Below are 20649 nucleotides of genomic sequence, written 5' to 3'. Positions count from 1 at the left end.
GTTTGACTTTGGTGAACATGAACTTCCAGGGCTGAAAACATTTGAACATGCATTTAATGGCAAGAGGTAGATAAGAAGGTGTTACAGATTATACTCTATAGCTGGTATTAGTTCAGAATTATGCCTGAAACAATGGTTTATATGATCTCTTTAGGACTGTTTGGAGTCATTTACTTGCACTTTTGGATTAACTGATTAGATTTAGATCTAATATCAAGGTCATTGTGACCTTAAGTTTGTGGACCACTATTCTGAACCCTGATATGATTGCTCATGTCTGGACAGGTAAATACTGATTTCACTGACACAGGCATGCAAGTAAGACTTTGTATCATGTAAAAACAAAATGGCATTTAGCCAAAATGGAAAAAAAATAATTCATCCAAATAAAAGTTTGCTAGAAGGTGTAAATAAATCACTTCCAATTTCCAAATGTAAACACAACCTACTGTTTTGCATTGCTATGGAAACTTGAGGTGGGCTTCTATTATAAGCAAGTTTCATACTTAATATTTGTGTATAAGACATAAACACAAGATGTGCAAGATATCTGTGACTAAACTGGCAAACAAAGAGTATATGTGCTAAAAAGTATAATGTCAATATATGCAGTCACATAAGACAAAGGCTCAAAATGTAATTCTGTGGTTTTTCACGTCTTGCTGGGTTCTTACTATAGGTACAGAAAACAACTCTTCCAAAAATACTGTCAAAGTATTTGGACAATGATTTTTTTTGTAATTCTGCCTCTGTACAACACCAAAGTGCATTTTAAATTGAATAGTCAAAACGAGGTTGGACTAATCTAGTGACTTTTAGCTTTAATTCAACTGATTTAAAAATACTGCACTAATTATGTAAGAAATACAGGCAATTTTGTAAATTGTTCTCCATTTTTAGACGCTTAAAAATAACTGGACTTTTGAGCAGGTTTATGGCAAGTGAGGGCTGTTTTCTTCTTTCTTTCTTTCTTTCATGACAAATTAAGCAGATAAAAAATCTGGAGCTGATTCTTTCTCATGAACTTACATTTGGTAGCTGCCTATTGGAAATCTCAATATGAGGTCCAAAGAGCTGCTGGTGCATTTGAAAGAGGTCCATTATTAAAATGAAGAAAAAAATAAATCTATCAGAAAGATGACAAAAACTTGCTAATAGTGGTTAGAGTAGCAATCTGGTCCACCCTCAAAGAAAGTGAATCTACAGGCCTGCTCAACAACACCAACAAGCCTGAAAGATCACAGAAGACATCTCGAGTGGATGATCACAGAGTTTTTCCCTTGATTAAGAGAAACCACATCTCAGTGTCTAGCCAAGTCAAAAATAGTCCTGAGGAGGCAGATGTATCATTGATGACATCTACAATGGACAGACACCTCCAGCAATAGAAATACAGACAGTTTAGAAAAGGTGTAAACCACTGCTTAAACTCTATAAAAAGCTCTTAAAGGCAGTGCCCAGTTGTGGAAAATGATTCTTTGAACATATGAATGCAAGCTTTATGACATAGAATAAGGCCATATAAAAAATTAAAAAAAAAACAGTATTGTTGATCATTTTGAAAATAGTCAAAATTGTATTTTGAGGAAAAAGTTGAAATAATATTTTGAGAAAGACAAACTGCCATATTTGCTATACCCTTTACAAAAAAGCCTTGTGTAGTAGAGATAGTGGAACAAACTGATCAGCCGTCTTGTGATAAAACATACTTCCTCTTTATTGTGCAAGGGTGTAACCATCCTTGCATCTAGCCATGAACAGAAATTTAATTTTGTACAAATCCACTCTTCCAAGTTTGTGTGGTTTTTCTGACTGAGCCGCCGCAGCCGCAGATTTCTGCACCAGCTTTTCAGCATCCTTATACTCATCACCACAATATGTTTATGTGACAAAAGAAAAATTATTTCCTTCCTTGTTACTAAAGCTGATTCTGAAGAATGATTTCACTAACTTAGAGGGTATAGCATCTATGGCAGTTTGTCTTGAAACAACAATTGTAAACACTATCTCAACTTTTATCTCAAAATGATTGATAGTATTTTTTTTAATGTGCCCCTAATACTCCTTTGTACTTTCACAAGAATGATGGCAAAAGTATGGATAGGGAAAGAAACAGCTCATAGTCTGAAGAATAGCATCAAACATAATGGAGACAGTGTTAGATCATGGATCTGTATGGCTGCCAGTGAAACTACTACTAGTTATTTATTATGTGAGTGCTAATATAAATAGGAGAATGATTTTTGAAGAGTACAGGGCTATACAGTCTGTTCAGATTCAGCCAGATGGTGTAGAACTGATCACTGATTACTTCACAGTGCAAGTGGATAATGACCCAGAATAAACTGCCAAAGAAAAATAAGTTTTTCAAGGCAAAGAAATTGGATAGTTTGATCTTAACCCAGCAGAGTCTGTTTTTAGTGCTGAACACAAAAATGAAGATAGGCACTCATAAACAAGCGGAAACTGAAGATGGTTGCAGTAAAAACCCGGAGAAGCATCTCAAGGGAAGAAACTCAATATTTGGTGATGTCCATGATGTCCGCTATTTAAAATTATGTTAGTCTGTCCAGCCTGTCCAATTTACTTTTGCACGCTTGCTTACTTTATACAGAATCAAAACCTTTTAAATTTGAGTGGTGTTTTTTTTACACAGAAATATCTGACTGCATTAAGTGTTCTGTCTGACAGGTCTTGACAAGAGAAATATAAATTGTGCCATATAAGTAGGCAAAGAGATAGAAATCTACCAAAGAGAATTAAACATCTTCTATTAATCACTGAAACATCCACTCTTTATAGCATTGCTAAAGCTTTTTATTGAATTCTGACACAAGAGAGGATATATCCCACACAAAGCAGATACCTACAAAGCACACACAGCAATACACAGATACACATGGGTGTATAAACATACACATCCACATATCCACATATACAAGCAAAATCAGCCACACAAATACACAAGTACAAAACACATTAATTCACTTCTCCATATATAAATGCACAAATTTCATACACAGAATCAAGTGCTCACCTCCAACATCCCCCATGATAATAAGGCAGTGTTAAATATACCCCACTGGAACTCTGCCACATGGGATAGATAATGAGGCCAGGTGTTAATTAATGTGGAGTGCGTTTCTCCTAGTCTGTTGACACCCTGTGAATCCCAATCAAGACTGGGGCACTGGATCGTGGTGCGCTTGATTTGCCAAGCAGTGTACTTTAAAAGGCCAGACTGGCTGTGCTGCAACCCTCAAAGGGACTCCTTTGGCAAGAGCTGTGTTCCAAAGGGCGGAGTGTTTGGCATGTGGCAAATTGAAACACGAGCGCCGGGAGAAGTTTGTGTTTTCGTTTTGATCAAACGTCTGCACCAATAACACATTACAACACCCTCCGATATGTTGTTTGCATAACTATCTCATGCATAAGATTTTATCTGCAGTATGCGGTGTCATGCGTGACACTCAGAGGAACATACTGGTGTATTTGCACAGTTTTCTCAAATAATCATTGAGTATATGTCTTATTTATTATCTTTGACGGGTATAAAAACTCTTGCTATTACATTTGTCATGGGGCTAAATTTTTTGTCATGAGTTTAAGGACTGGCTAATCTTAATTTCCTGTTTTATTTTGAAAATATTTTATATCTTGTGTCTTTGGTGTCTTTTGTTCTTATCTTTGTTTTCTTGCCTTTTGTAATGTCTGCCCTAATTGTTTTCACTTGTGTGACATTGTCAGTTTCCCCTGAGAATGCATATATAGCCTAAGATCTATATATAAGACCTTTATATAGCCTCTTTCTCAGATTTTTTGTTTTCCATGTTCGGTTTTGTATATCAGTCTGTTTTTCCAACCTTGTGTCCTTGAGGGTTTTTTTCCCCTGCGTTATTTTTTTTTCCTTCGTTAGATTTAATATTTTTCTGCCATCTTTATGTAGCATCTTGAGTTCCTACCTTTTTGTAACTGGTAAATGGACTGGTTCTTATATAGTGCTGTGCTACTCTATCCGAGCACTCAAAGTGCTTTATACAACTTGCTTCATTCATCCATTTACACCCATTCATACAGGCATTCTTTCTTTGCTTTCTATGCAGTTAAGGGTTAAAGTGAGATTCAGAAGGTGGGGGAACCCTAATATCTGTGCAGTGGCTCAGCACAGGGGAAAAAAAAAATCACAGTAATTTCTGTTGTGAGCTTCAGTAGATTTTCTTAGTCTGCAGGATATAATCAGCTGATGTGCTGCTGATTGTGGATTTACACATCAGAATCAAGCAAGATGTACACAGTTTGAGCAGTTATCATGCCTAATGTCCATCCCTTTCACTGACACTATACTGTTTATACTCACAGTATAAAGTTGGAATTCAGTCAGTTAATTTGAATTAATCAGCTTAATGCAAAATGATCTCTGCTACACTTGATGTAAACCTAAATCTGACCACGAGCACCACAGCCACTGTGAATTCTACTGCAAGCTAACCTGCTTATCCTGCACAAAACTATCCAGTATGTTCATGCAACATTTGAATAACACAGACATAGTATACTTAGTTTGTTTTGCAGGAGGTTTCACAATATGAAAATACATAATTTATCAAAACACATCCTATACAAAACCAATATGTGATTAAAATTATGACATCAGATATAAGCTTTAAATTTGCAGTTTATCGAGTGTTACTGAGCAGGCCTTACCTTTAAATCTAACCTTTTTTCTTCCTCTCCTGTCCTGTCTGTCTTCCTACAGCTTCCTTAAAATTACCTGACAAAAGTCCTCCTCCCTTCACATTTCCGTATCTTCTGTAGTGCTAGCCAGATGCAATGTAAGGAGTAGAAAGTAAAAAGTTGCTAGAAAAATAAATACTCAAGTAAAGTACAGATACCTGAAAATTCTATGTAAGTACAGTAACAAAGTATTTGTACTTCATTACTTCACATCTCTGAGGTTAAGTAATGGTTATATTAACTTTTTTTTTATCTCCTCTGTAAAGCTCCTGCAATTTATAATAAGTATAATTTTACTGTTAAAAATATTTAGTTTAAACTATCCTATTGTCTTGTGTATTAAATGTACATGTTTTATATATAATTTAACTTATGTGTCGTCAGGTCAGTAACACCCATATCCCACCAACCTCAGAAATGATATGATAGCCAGCCAGCCCGCCCCCACACACACACACACACACACACACACACACACAGAGGTCGGATGTCCTTCATTCCTCTGAAGGTCAGAAGAATGAAAAGTCTGGCTCTGTTGTGAACCACTGCTGGCCCTGACTGCAGGTCATTAAAGCTCTATTGAGTTTCTGCCAAAGCTCTGACTCTACCAATATCTCACCATGGCTCATCTCAGCTGTCTTTTCTGTCCAATTTATACCAAGCCCTGAAAAGATCAACACCCAGCCTCTGTGCTCACTATACACATGTGCATTCCTGGATATCATCGTTTTGGCCTGTCGCCTGTGCATCATTACAAATGTATCATCCTCACTTAAAGCCAGGAACAGTATGAGTTCAGTTCAAAAGAGAGTTTTCCTGAGAGTTGAGAATTTATTGTCACATCTGATGGGCATCTTCTGATTTTGTCGAGTGGCGCTTCAGCTCAAATTATCGCCATTTTGGTTTTCTTGGATCAACTACCTGAACACTGAATCGCAGCCGAGTTACATCTTCAAACTGTCATTTGTCAGGGTTTCTCCTCCTCTGGTGCACCCCATGAATGAGGATGGGCATCCGATTGTGTGATAAAGGGGGTTTGGGCCAGCGACAGGTCTGCAGGTGTCATGCGGCAAGTCAGGAGGTGCAAGGCCGAGCAGGATGATGGGCTGATTAATCCAGCAACACCTCAGGTCCAATGGGAGAGATTTTGCTGCCACAGAGGTGCTGAGTCAAATAAGTTACTGAAGTCTCAGCACAAACTAGCGAGGCACACGCAGGTCACAGATTAATATTACCATAGGGTTCATATTGCACTTTTACTTCAATTTGTACATATAAACAAATACTGAAGCATCTTAAAAATTGTAGTTGCAGATTTCATGAATAAGAATGGAAACCACAGAATTATACTACAACAATCTCCAAAGTACCAAGAAGTCATGTTGTTGTGTATTTCAGGAAGCCCACAGGTTAGTCAGATTTACCGGGGAAGAAAAAGTGTGGGTGAGTGGAAAATTATCATAATATTATATTATCAAAATAATTATCAACCTCTATTAAAATTATTCAAAATCTTGCTAATTTAAACTTTTCCATTTTAAGTCCACTGCTATTTTCTATAAACCTCCAAATAATGCGGTTTAGATAATCTAGATAAACTCTTGTTTTTTCCCTTACCCCCTCAGATTTTATCATGCAAATAGTGCTTCTGGTTGTCACATTTACTTTGGCCACCCACACTGCAAGAAAAAAATGCTTGCTGCATTTATATGCTTATTTTTGTTGCATTGAATCTGATGAAATTGCATTTTTGTTTTTTAACATAAATGCTTACTGAATCATTGTTATCAAGTTGTCAGTTTTAGCTAGAACTGAAAATGTGGTTTCTCTCCTTTTTTGTATAAATTTGTTCTCTACTCCATTTGTATAAGCATGCATACAGAGTATCATTGTAGACATGTATTATTTTGTATATGTAGGTGCTAATGTGGGTTAACACTCCATATGAAAACCCAAAGAAGTTGTTTGATTTAGTCTGACTCTTAGTAATAACTTGAAAAATATGACTTTATAAATGTCATCATTATGTCTTCCTTTTGTTTTTCTTAGTCAAGGTAAACTTAAGTGCACAAATTGCATCTCTCTTCATATCCTCTGAGCCTCTTTTTGCACCTAAAATTGAACACATTTATCACAGGGTAGTGTGTAAATTTAAATGAGACATCACCATGAAAAAAGTGAAGTCTAATTCACTTAATACACATTTACTATGCAAAGTGATATGTCTCCAAGCAATAGACAGACAAAGTAAACCAGCCAAAACATGTTAATGTTCAGTCTGAAAATAGTCTGAAATAATAAGCACGCCTTAAAGAAGATGACTGGAGTGCAAAACTATGCTGAGTTCAATATGTAATCTGTGCTTCAGGTCCAGAAATCTGTCAGCTAAACTGATTGGTTGGATTGCCTCTATCCGTTCTTCAGCAGTGGCTGTCACTGGCCACAGAATTTATCTTCCGAGCCACATCCTCTGTCAAACGGCACCTCAACAGGAGGTTGCACTTTGTCTATCTCACAGGCCATATGTCACTCATTTAAGCATCTGCCTCACACATTATGTGTGTATATGTGTGTGTGTGTGTGTGTGTGTGTGTGTGTGTGTGTGTGTGTGTGTGTGTGTGTGTGTGTGTGTGTGTAAAATGTGGGTCTCCCTCATAAATGGCTGTACAGTATAGGCTCCAGAGATTAGGACATCATTTGCTGTTCAGGCCTCCTTTCACTCTTTCACTAAGGCAGTGCCCCCGGACGGATCATCTAGCATCAATAGAAACTGTGCTCCGTTACACAGCAGCCATGAGGGTAACAGAGATGTCAGCAATGCCAATGAATGATGACCCATTAGACGCTCTTGCAGTGTTGTATGTTCTGTAATGTCAGTGGGTGTGAGATACATAGGAAGGTCATCAATCTATAACATGAACCTATATGTACTATGCAAGATAAAGATTTAATGAGAAATTATAGTGATAATATGGATTTGTAGATCTGCATGAAGAAGAAAATTTTCACATGACTCTATGCAGTTCTGTAAAAAAAAAAAAAAAAAAAAAAAAAAAAACACAAAGTATACTACCCCATGAGACAATGGTTTATAGAAACACTCTTAGCAGTGATAAGTTGAAGTAATTATTTTCTGTATGAGTTTTTCGGTCTCTTACATCATTGTGGAGTTATTTTACAACATGTCTTTAGTTCATTGTGATTTGTGGACTTTGTTTAAGGACAGCTTTTTTTATTCTCTACCACCACATTTCAATCAAGTTGAGGTCTGGACTTTGACTTTGTCATTGCAACATTTTGATTCTTTTCTTTTTCTTTCTTCAACCATCAGCTGAATGCTCTAGACGAGCAAACTATCAAAACCTCTGTCTGCAGAGAGTTTCTTGGACTTCATGCAGTTAAAATCAGCCCTGACTCGCAGTCTGCATTTTTTTTTTTTACTGTTTTTTCCATCTACAAAACTGTCAGGTTTTCAGAAAGTATTGCAGAGTGGTTGATAGGTCTGAGTATTTTCAAAAGCCACAGAAAATTAAGCTAGCTAATTTAGGGCTTTTTAAAATGGATAACTAAACAGTTACAAGCAAATAAAAGTTGGTTTCCACCTAAATTATTCTGTTTGAAGGAAAAATATGAACTCAGCTTTCAAATTATTTTGACCTGCAGGTCTAACAGTACTACTTGCTTGCACTGTTAATGTTCACTGTCTTTTTGTAACAATCAGTCAGTTACAATCATCTGACTGTGAAACCACTGGCATCACTGTGTGTCTGCAATCATCCTGTGTGCAGAGACCTCTTTTATAGAAGTGCTCCCACTTATTGATAATTAATTTATTAGCCGCACTGTTTAGGAGAACCTGGCTGCTATTTTTTAAATACTTATTTATCCAGGTAAAAAATCTCATTCAGATACAAATCTCATTTCCAAGAGAGACCTGGCAACTTAATTCCTGAAAGTAAGAATGTTTTTCACAAATCTGCATAGAGTCCTTGGAAAACTTTGCTTTTCACGTGACCATAAGGACCGTGCAAACATGTTGGCTACTATAATTCTTCTAATTTGACAATTAGTTTTGTCTAAATGCTTTCTGTCTGTTAAATGTGAAATAAATCTTCTTGTCTACTAAAATAAGGTGATATTTAAAAAATTTTTAAAAAAAACATGCTGCTTTAGCAAAAATGTGTTTTTAGTATTTCAAACATGCAGTGGAATTGATATTGTAGTCGAATCATATCATCACCATGAAACATTTTGGTTAGAAGTGGTGCCATTATTACTTCAATTATATTTTTGTGGCACCAGTTAATTTGTTTGGCCACATTTTTCATTTGATCAATATCTCATTTTAGTCCAAAACTCAGGGTTTTTTTTCCCCCAAATCCTCTGCTGACTACTTGCCCCTATGATCACAGGTAAAGGATCAAGTTGAGAGGGTTTATTGTTTTTTAATAGCTTCCCCCCCGGCATAGCGCTGTAGCCTTGGTCTTGAATGACCACAGAAGGTATTGATCTTCATAAGGCACTGTTTTTGTTGTTAAATAACCACCACAGGAAATCCGATGGAAGGTCCTGACCTTTGTCTAAGTCTTTCATTTCACCTAAACTGGGCTATATGAAAGCAGTGAAGTATGGTGGGGTTTACTGGTAGAAACTAAATACTGTACATGTCACTTCACGTTCAACTGGAAAAGAGACTTTAGATTATTGTTTGTTATTAATGATGGACAGGGCTTTTATGAAAGGTTTGTCCCCAGCCAGCTCCCAAATATGAATGGGCTGTTTGGTTAGAGTGATCACTTCCCCGAAGGCCTGAAAGTTGAGGCAGGCACTAAGAAAATGATTATGGATCAAATTTATGACTGCTTTCCACTGGTCTCCCAACACTTCTACTAGTGTGATCAGTGGCGTGTCTAGAAAATTTTTGTTGGGGGGGCCAGGTAGGGGCACAGATTTGGAGAAGGGTGGCAGATTTAATTGGCAGATAATGTTTTAAAAAAAAATTCTACCAACCCTTAACCATAATTCAATAATCCTATAAACCTAATAACCAAATGCACTTTTAACTCTTATTAGAATGAGATTTTAACCACTACGGTGCAAAGTTTTTAGATACTGCGTTGATAAAGTACAAGAGATACAATCAGTGCTTTGTCAGTGTTTACTCAGCATTCAAGGACAGCAATATTTGCATAGTATTTTTACTGACATATACTGCACATATGTTTTGGGCAAAAACATTTTTGAATATTAAAATACGAACATTTGTAGCAAACAATTGACAAATTAGCCATTCCAATGCAAAACTTTCTCTGCCTGTTAAAAAAAGAAGATAATCTTCTCACAAACTGGTGTTTGATTTTGAAACAGGAAAAAAGTGGAGAAACAACTGAAAAGACTAACATTTGAATAAAACCTGAAAGCAAGTAAATACTTTCTATGCTGCCTTATGGTAAACTTTGGTAATATTGATAAAGAACAACACTGGCTGATGATGAAATACATTCAGCTGGCATGGTGACACTGCCAGTATAACCTGCAGGGCTGGACTGGGACAGAAAATCGGGCATTTTGACTACAGACCGACCCACCAGGTATTAAAGCCATAAAGACTTTGACTGAAAACAAACCCTGTTGTGACAGTGATGTACAGTCTTTTTGGTATATGTATGATTTCTATACATTTTACGTCAGATAAAAACTTTGGTTGTAAGATTTAGATAATTATTTAATAAAAGCTAGATATTTTAAATGAGAATAGGAAAGAAAAGTATTTCTTTGTGCCCCCTTTCCCTGTTAATGCCCTACCTGGCCCCCTGGCAAAACTTTGCTAGACCCGCCCCTGCACAGTTACCAGCTGTCAGCTACATAAAAAAGGATCCTGGTGGGTGGTCTTCACGTTTCCCTCTCACCAGATATCCAAACCGACATCATGACCAGCAGCTTTACAGCTGTGGCTCCAGCAAACATCAGCTGATACTAGAAATTAATATTAAATAAATTCTAACAACAGCCGATCAAGCTTAAACGTGCTGCTGTTGTTTAGCGCGACATCTGCTGGTTTCGTCTTTCTGGCGCAAAGTGGGCGATAAACAAACAAGAGAGAAAAGCCGATCAGCTGATCATCGATCAGTTTCATGATTGAAGTAGCAACAGGAGAGGGAGGATGAGAGAAGAGGCAGCTGTGCAGCGTAAAGACAGAATAAATCCAGCTTTGTGTCTTTTTCCATTCTAGCTGAAGTTCGGGACAAACTGCGTCTCTTCTCAGCTCAATACGAAACGTGTAATATTTTCTCTGATTGAGGGACCATTCCATTTTTAAGGAGCCGTTGGCAACTCTACTAACTAACCTTATGAATAAAATAAAGTTCACTATCAGTAACATCATAGCAACCGAACAGCTGTATAAAAACTCCAAGCTGGCTAGAACGCAGTATGAGTTATTGCAACTGACAGTAAAAAGTCAGCACAACGAAAATAAACTCCACCTAAACTTAGTTCATATCTGACCCAGATAGACTGCAGGTCATAACTTCTTACCTGAAGTTCAGTTCACCTGACACTCGGACTGGCGGCTGCCTCGGGGCTCTCCTCCTGCCTCCCCTTCCCTCATCCACCTGCTGCCTCTGTGGAAGCCCCGCCATAGCCACCACCAAACAACGGAGTTATTTCTACACATCGACCTGCATCTGGCCAATCCACCACCTCTCATTGTTCATGCCGTTACAAAAAAAATAAAAAATAAGTCAAATAAGCCCGATGGCCAGTCCAGCTATGTTAACCTGCAACCAAATCTGCAGCTCCATACAGCAATGTTACGACTTAGATTACATCTTATAACTCATAACTCTTATGTTAGCTCCCCTCTGTAGCATACTGTCTGAAATATTCCACGGCTGCAATAATTCTTTAAGTGTTATTTTTTCCTTGGTATTCTAATTTCGCCGAAGTTTACTAAACTCAACAAACTTAATATTACTTACCGGGACATTTATTCTGTCCTCATTTTCTTTCACCGAAAAATTGTTTCCTGCAGTGACGTCTTTCGTGCTTGGCTCTCCTACCTTTGCTAACGTGATGCACATAGCGCAGAAGCCGATGCTGCATTCACTTACACTCGGATATCTGAGCGTCACCGTGAAAACATAATCGGACATTTGATATTTGATTGAATTTTATTGTTTTGCCTTTGGGGTGGCACCTGGGGTGGCCAGTCTGGTTGGGGGGGTGGCCTGTGCCCCCCCAGGCCACCCCGCTGGACACGCCATTGAGTGTGATGAAGCAAATTTCTCTCTTTTTAAAGCCTCTGTTCACTCTGTTTCTCACTGTTCTGCTGGGAAATTGTTTTTCTCATTAGCTACGGACGCCGTGGTCGGAGTTCTTCATATCGACTGTGAATAAGGCTGCCATTTCGGAAGATGCAAAAACAGCCACCCCACTGCTCCCCGAACCAAACCATGACAACAAATAAATCAAATATAGGTGAAAATTCATGGTCTTGAATGACAACAGGGAAATCACTCTCTTACAATATATTTCTCTCCCTCCCTCTCTCTCTAGGTAACATTAAGGTTTGAGCTCTGAGCAGACCTCCAAGGCTGTTCAAGCACAAGTAGGGAATATAAGGAGCCTTAGCACACATCACTGGTAAACAGTTGACTCAAGTACAATTTATTGTCCCTGTGGCAGAACTCAGGCAGCCACCAACCTGCCTATTACTGCGCAACTCTCTCCTTCAAATCTCTCTTTCTCTGTGTTTCTACAGCCCGGCCTTTCAAGCTTTTGTGTTAGCTTTGTATGTGTGTGGGTGTGCATGGGCGTGAGAGGAGAATACTTTTAGCAGCTGAAGTCTTGCTTTAAAAAAGGTTACATTCACTTTCCCTCCCACTCTCTCTTATTCTTACAATCTGTGGTGGCAGCATAACCCTTATTACCCTCCTAATTGGATCATGCAATGCTCCTTTGAGTCAGCTGAGCAGGCCTAGTGACCCACAATCTTTCAGTCTTGTCATCAAATAGTTATCACTTTTAGCTGAGGAGTAAGGAACTGATAACATATCATAGTCTCACAGGAAATAATGCGGTCTCTGGAGAGCTATATCTAAAGCAGGGAAGTCATCCATACATTTTCCTGTGAAGAAGATAAAGCATCACTTTTTTTTTCCCTCTTTGGGGAGGAGATATTTGATGCACTTACTCAAAAACAAAAAGCAGCTACTGGTCTTTTCAAATGAAATATAATAGCGTCTGCTTATCAGTATTCCTGGCAGTGATCTTCAGAGAAAGTGGCAGTCTGGGTTGAATGCACTACAATATTGGAGAGATAAGTGACTAATGTTGCAGATAGCACTTTTCTCACCTTTAGATAATTTTGCGTGTAGAGTGTTGGATGATTGCTGATTATCGAACCGCTTTACAGTTGATCTGAATCTCTTCAGCACTTAACCTCATTGTTCCTGCAGCAGAGGTGAGAGGAATGTCAATTGGAGTGTGTCTTCTGCTCTCTGGGCCTGTTTCAGCTCTCTCTGTTCCTCTCTTTGCCATCCACACACACACACACACACACACACACACACACACACACACACACAAACAAACACATTCAGAGCTCTCTATCCCTCTCACTCACAAACAAACACACAGACATCAAGAGCTCCTCTTTTCCTCTCACAAACATGCTCACTCAAACATCCAGACTCACTATGGTACAGAGCAGACACAGGCCTATGAAAAATGCATGTCCCTTTGCGTATTTCATAAGAAACACTCATCAGGATTCCATTCCCATCTCACCTGAAATACAACACAGGAATATCAATTACGAAAGCAATTTGGGTGGCAGTTTAGGCAGGGAATTCGTGCAGCTAGAATATGGCATCCACAGTGTCATCTTAGTGAGAGGGTCACTGTCTCCTGGAGCAGATTATAAAATACACATTGGCCCTGAATGTGATAGAATGTTACTGAGTACAGCAGTGGGATCGTGAGCCAACAAGGCAATGTAAAAGTAAATAACTTTTCAAGTTAAAGTACCTCAACCTGTGGGATATTTTTGGATGAGAATATTGCTCAATGTTGCCTTATAACTGTTTTGTAAGTTGTGGCATTTCTACTGAATATTTTATGAAAAACTAAATATTTACCTACCGTTTTGACAAGTCACTTGCCAAGCTTTCTTTTCTAAAACCACAAAGGGCAGCTTTTAAACTGTCAAGTACATAGTAGAAAACAATTTCTGTGCAAAGGTAAACTGGCACGTTAAAATGTTTCAGTATTGGCTGCATTTCTAATGTTTTACTGCTGCTTTGATCAGTTCTGATCAAATCCATGTGCTGTAGCATTGCCTGCCTGCCTGTTTAGCTGAGGGAGTTGCTCCCTGATAGATTGTACAGGTGTTAAAAGGGAAGCAGTGTATAAAGAAGTGCATTTTCAACATACCTTGCACACTGAACGCTTGTCAGCGAATTGTGAAATCTTAATTCACTCTCATGAATAGGTCGTGCAGTTTTAACTTTCTTTTGGTAAATTTGATGTTGCATTCATTTTTATGCTACAGTTGTCTTGTGCTTTTCACTAAAATTATTACAGATACTGAAGTTTTCTTGCACATGTTAAAGAGCTCACATCATCGCTCAATGGGCATTTTTAAAGTAATACATTTTTAAGAATATACTTTTAAATACTGGATTGCATCACATACAGAATGGGGCAAAAACAAACATGTTAATCGATACTTGTATCTTTTTTTGTTTTTTTATAGGAGAATCCTTATATGTGCAACAATGAATGTGATGCTGCCACTGAGGAGCTGGCTCATCCTCCAGAGTTGATGTTTGACATTGAGGGTCGCAACCCGACAACTTTTTGGCAATCAACGTCATGGAAGAAATACCCAAAGCCTCTGCAGGTCAACATCACGCTGTCATGGAACAAGACAATTGAGCTGACTGATGACATCGTACTCACATTCGAGTCAGGCCGACCAGAACAGATGGTCCTGGAAAAATCACTCGACTACGGCCGGACCTGGACCCCTTACCAGTTCTACGCCACTGACTGCCTGGACGCTTTCACCATGGAGCCCAAGACAGCGAATGACCTCACCCAGCAGACCTTGCTGGACATCATTTGTACCGAGGACTACTCTAGAGGGTACGTGTGGAAGAATGACAAGACAGTACGTTTTGAGATAAAGGACCGCTTTGCATTGTTTGCTGGGCCTCGACTACACAACATGGCCTCACTATATGGCCAGTTGGATACCACCAAGAACCTGAGAGACTTCTTCACAATCACTGATCTAAGGATTAGGCTGCTGAAGCCAGCCACTGGAGCCACCATGGTAGATGAGAACAACCTATCTAGATACTTCTACGCAATCTCTGACATCAAAGTGCAGGGCAGGTAAGCTCTTTTACATATGGTAATGTTCAGTAGTAATAGTTTCCTCAGAAAGTATTCAGATTCTTAGCATTTTTGCACTTCAGCTGTTTTTTTCCACGTTGAGCAGATTTTTACCTGCTTTATTAAGATGGACTTGCAAAGATGAGCATTTTGGGGGTCAATATTTTACTCCCAGTCTAAACAACTTAGCCACGATGAAGAAGTAGTAGTAGTCTTTGGACTCTTTGATTTGTGGCTGATTTCATTCCCGTGGCACATCTGAGCATTCTCCCTGTCCTTGCTATTGAGGTTCACCACCATGTTTCACTGTAAAGGTATTTGCCCTTAGGCTGTTCAACAGACATAGTATTCGACAGCAGGGTTCAGAACAGTCTGTCTCATCAGGACATAGAATCTTTTCCTTTATATTTTACTTTAAATTCTGTTTGTCAACTCAGATGTGAGCTTTCATGTGTTTCTTGGTTCATTATATTTAGCATTTCTAGTATAAAGGTTTGACTGATGAACAACGGCAGAGTTGGTTGACAACCAACTCCATAAAAAGGTCTGGTCATTCCAAACCTCCCTTATTTCAGAGTCACTGAGATGACAGATTTATGGAAACTGAAACTTTAGAAATGATTTTACACTGCTGATCCACACCGTGTCACAGTTTTAACAGAAAGGTCTGCAGAGAGTTTCTTGGACCTTGTGTCAGTTAAAATCAGTCCTGGCTGGCAGTGTCCATTATTGTCAATTACATCTGCAAAAATTTAAAATCATCTTTCCATGTCATCATTATGAGCTATTGATTTTTTTTAAACTACGTAAATTTCCATCTACAAAACTGTCAGGTTTTCAGAAAGTACTGCAGAGTGTTTGATAGGTCTCAATATTTTTGAAAGCCACAGAAAAGATAGCTAATTTAGGGCTTTTTAAAATGGATAAGTAAACAGTTACAAGCACGTAAAAGTTGTTTTCCCCCTAAATCATTCTGTTTGAACAAAAACTATGAGCGTATCATATATATGCATGCACACACACACACACACACACCTTAATAGGTTGTTGTAGTTGCATATTTGTGTTTATGTTCAGTGCTACTGAATGAATGACAAATGATTTTGACTTGTAGGTCTAACAATACTACTGGCTTGTATTGTTGTTAATGTTCACTGTTTGTATCAGTCAGTTACAATCACCTGACTGTGAAACCACTGGCATCATTGAGTGTCTGCAATCATCCTGTGTGCAGAAACCACTTGAAAAAAAAAATTGCCTGGAGACAGTACTTTACATTTTGTCCCCCACTGTCCAGATATGAAGTGAGATGAATGATTGAAAGACTGGATTCATGTTGATAAGCAGGCTTCCTAATGAAAGAAATTGGTACAAAGGTACACTGTTAGAAAAAACATCTTTAAAAAAAAAACAAAAAAAAAACAGTAATATTCCGGCAGCTGGGGCGCCAAAATAATACCGTAAAATAATAGAAAATAACTCAAAAATACGGTTATTTCCAGTAATGAAAATACAATTTGTTGCCCTAATTTTACATGGGATTTTGCCTTTTTCAAGTGCTTTTAAACATTAAATTAGGAACAAATTAATGGATTCCATTCATATCGCGCATTTTGAGACCCTCAAAGCGCTTTACAATTCCACTTTATAATTCCCCTCTGGCCAATATCAGTAGGTGGTAGGTGAATTGTCTTGCCCAAGGACACAACGACCAAGAGTGTCGGAGCCGGGGCTCGAACCGGCAACCTTCTGATTACAAGGCGAACTGCCAACTCTTGAGCCACGATTGCCCTAAATAGCAATAATGATAATAATAATAATTATTTGATGTAAAAAAAGTTTATAAGAATCATTTTATGCATTTTTCCATAGCATTACATTTTCAAATAATGGACAAATATTTGTGAAATCATGATACATTTGTGAATGTATTTTAACAATCTAAATATGCATATGTACAGACAAATACATAAAAAAAAAAAAAATTATGTTTTATTACATTACAGTGATTTTACGTTAATTTATGTAGCGAGTAAAAGCCACCGAGTAACTGCTAAGGGCCTCTATACTACTCATGCAAACTTTCAGGACCAAAGCTCTTACAGAAACGAGCCCAGAATAAACGGGACAAGAGGGTCGATATCAGTCAGATACGTTAAAATTTATTATTTTAAAAGAAAACAAAGGGTTTGCAAAAGGCCTAAAACATCAAAATGGGGAAGGTCACTAACGACCACAATATAGTTTTATTGGTGCAACCTGCCCATATGGAAAAGATATATATAAATCTTATAAAGTTTGTATCTGTCTTGTGTGAAACTTGTATGAAAAGCATATAAGAGTGAAAACAGATATAAGGTCCCTTGAAAAATTATATAATGAAACTTGTATGTTTTGGATACTTACTAAAACAATATATGAAAGTAATGAGAAAGTGGCCACTTTCATGAGTAATCACATTTTTTACTATTTCTTTCTGTATTCACAGTTTTTACCATTTCTTTTCCGTATGGGTGCCAGCAATGCAACTATCACCTGAGGGCTTGCTCTACCCCGGTGGTCCCAGATGCTCGCTGCTTTAAAAGAAACAAATCCACCCCAAATAAATACGAGCCCAACAGAACACTTATCGCATGCACTGTGTTTTAGTTCAGGCAATAATTGGTGCCACTAAAATCACTCTTAATAAAACTTATTCACTGCAAATCCACACGGAGCACCTCTAAAAGACCTAATTCCCCTAAGGTAAGAGCCCAGCTCCGGGATTGCACATTGCCCGACTAATATTGCACCAGCCCAGTAGAAATAAAAACAAACCCAGCATAAAAAAAAAAAATCAGTTTTAAAAGGTGACCCTACTCTAAAACCAACTTGGGAGAAAAACGCAAAGAAAAAGAGAAGGAGGAAAAAAAAACAGTGACAAATTCACATGTGCAGCCTGTCCTGCAGAAGGCAGTACAATATAAATTAGATTGTAGTGCATAAATATACTTTTTTTTTTTTTTTTTTAAATGTCAAATGTATTAAGTTAACATACCTCCAGCAGACAATTGTGTTTGCTGCACACCTGGCTTGTCTTCTAAAATCACTACTAGAAACATAAAATACAATAAACATCAAATACATTTCAACGAATTTTTAAAAAAAGCACTGAAAGAAAAACAGCCTGTACCTCGAAACTCTGCTGTAGAGGTTTAAAACAACCGTTTGTGTAGAAGACAATTAAAACTTCTCAGGCTCTTCACCTACTCACACAACAATTGTTCACAGCCGCTCATCAGTACAAATGAAACGACGAGCACCTGCTGCTACTTGGGTCCCCTGGGTCCTAAAGCCTTCCCCATTGCATTTACATTTGAAATGTGAAATCAAAGTCTATTGATGTAAATGTAACGATATTCTAGAAGAACAGTACAAAACTGTAAAATACACAGTAAAATACTTTTATATTAGGATTTTTTTTTACAGTGTAATTCAGAAAGATAGGACGCTGAGTACCACTCTTATAGTAACCTTTTAAACTTTCACAAGTGTTTAGTTTGCAAAGGCTAAGTTCAATGCAGCCTTTTTATTTAATTTGACCAGAATTTTGGGAGAAGGAGCAGACTGAGCTGATACTAAATTTCTTAATTATTTATCAGAAAAATAACTTGACAGACGAATGGCTGGAGGATTAAGAAATAATCATTGAGTCAAGCTGTAGATCAAGAGTTACCTTACTTACTTCAGTTAAGTGTTTGCTTTGAAAATCTTCTGACCGTGCAGTCAATAGCCAGTCAAGACCATTACTGTCAGAAAAATAAATGCCTGAATTGGTGTTTGGTGTGATGGCTATATTTAGTGCACAACTTGCTATCTGTTAGGTTGTATACCTACAAAATATCCCAAGATGAGAAGAGCATAAACTCAACAATATTTGCTGTAACTTAGATGATGTCATGAGAGGGAGGAGCTGGGGAAGAGTTGGGTTACAAAGCACCTTGCAGATGTGGAGCAATTGTAGAAAACAATGTAACCATAAATGTGGTGAGATCCATAAAAGGCTATCAGCTAATAGCCTTTTATCAGCTGTTTTCTGATGGCAATGAGAGCTACTGATATTTTTATCAGTAGAATTGTTTTCTGATTATGAACATCCATTATTTTTGGGTAATTGTCCAAAAGATCTGTTTAATTAATTTTGCCATTCTGTCCACTGGCACCTAAAAAAGGCATTTAGTGCTGAGCTCTTTTTCAAGCCTATAACCATATTTGACATATTTTAATTTCAATACTCTTCAACAAGAGTCAATCCCTCTTTTTCCTATATTTAAACAACCATGCTTTGTTTAGTAAAATCAAGGGAACTTATGGTGCGCGTTTAATTTACATAAAGTGTGATATTACAGAGAATAATAGCGTTTTTTTTTCAGTGAGTCATCAGAATGCCTCTGTGAGGAAAGGAAATGGAAACACTGTCATTTCATGATGCATGGAAATCACCCACATGATGATCATAAAGCCTCCACAGCTGCTCTCCAAATGGGACCTGTGCTGCTTTCTGCAGTGAGTTTATAGGAGGGTAACTAGGTTGGTAATGACCCATCAGATGGGCCCTAGGTGAATTAAAACAGTTAGTCCCTAATTAGAATTCAGTCAACTTCAATGGCAGATTAGAACCATTAGCACATTGGCTAATTGGTAGGAGACTAATCTTGTAATTAAGAGCATTTGCAGCTGATTAAATGGTAATCATCAGGGACACATCAGTGAAACGTGAATACATTTACAATTACCAGGCTGTTGTTCCAAATTTAGCCTTGCCTTCTTTAATAACGAGTAGATTTATGTTGTGTCAATGAGGTTTCCTATTTGAGCGAGCAACACTTTTTGTTTCAGAAGTAACAGTTTCACAGGTCTCTAATATTCTTATTATTACACTGCTCAAAAGATTAAAGGAACATTTTGAATACACATCTGATCTCACTTGGAAGAAAAACATGCTGGATATGTATACTAATATGGGCTGTGTAATGTGTTAGAAAAGAAAGGATGCTACATCGTTTGATGGAATTGAAAACTATCAAACTACAGATGATTGAATTAACAAACACCAAAACCTCACAGTAAAAAAATGGTTCTGCAGGCTTGTTCTTTTTCGGAAATTTCATTTTAATTGCTCAAAATGTTACTCAGTAGTTTGTAAGGCCTCCACATGCTTATATGTAAGCCTGACAATGTTGGGAAATGCTCCTAATGAGACGATGAATGCATCCTGTCAGGATCTCCTCCCAGATCTGGATCAGGGCATCAATTGAACTTCTGGACAGTCTGAGGTGCAACCTGCCTGTGTCAGTGGTATCAAATCCTTCATTCTCCAGGAACTGCCTGCATACTCTGACTACAATTACCACTCCCGGTCATGGTTATGAGCCAGAAGGAACCCAGGACCCACTGCACCAACACTGAGTCTGACAGTAGGTCGAAGGATTTCATCTCAGTACCTAATTGCAGTTCGGGCGCTGTTGCCGAGTC

At 37.9% G+C, this 20649-nt stretch overlaps 1 protein-coding gene across 2 annotated transcripts in view; it reads left to right on the top strand.

Moving 5' to 3' along the window:
• The window catches only part of LOC308383404 (netrin-G1-like), a 66315-nt gene that overhangs the window by 17128 nt on the left and 28538 nt on the right, over nucleotides 1-20649 (top strand). For both annotated transcript variants that reach the window (XM_080861331.1, XM_080861330.1), the window contains exon 3: nucleotides 14492-15135. In XM_080861331.1, the coding sequence (XP_080717457.1) occupies nucleotides 14492-15135 (644 nt within the window). The remainder of the gene's footprint in view (nucleotides 1-14491; nucleotides 15136-20649) is intronic.

This window comes from Rhamphochromis sp. 'chilingali' (assembly GCF_963969265.1).
Source record: "Rhamphochromis sp. 'chilingali' genome assembly, chromosome: 16".
NCBI lineage: Eukaryota > Metazoa > Chordata > Actinopteri > Cichliformes > Cichlidae > Rhamphochromis > Rhamphochromis sp. 'chilingali'.
This window is presented reverse-complemented; position numbering and strand designations above follow the sequence as displayed.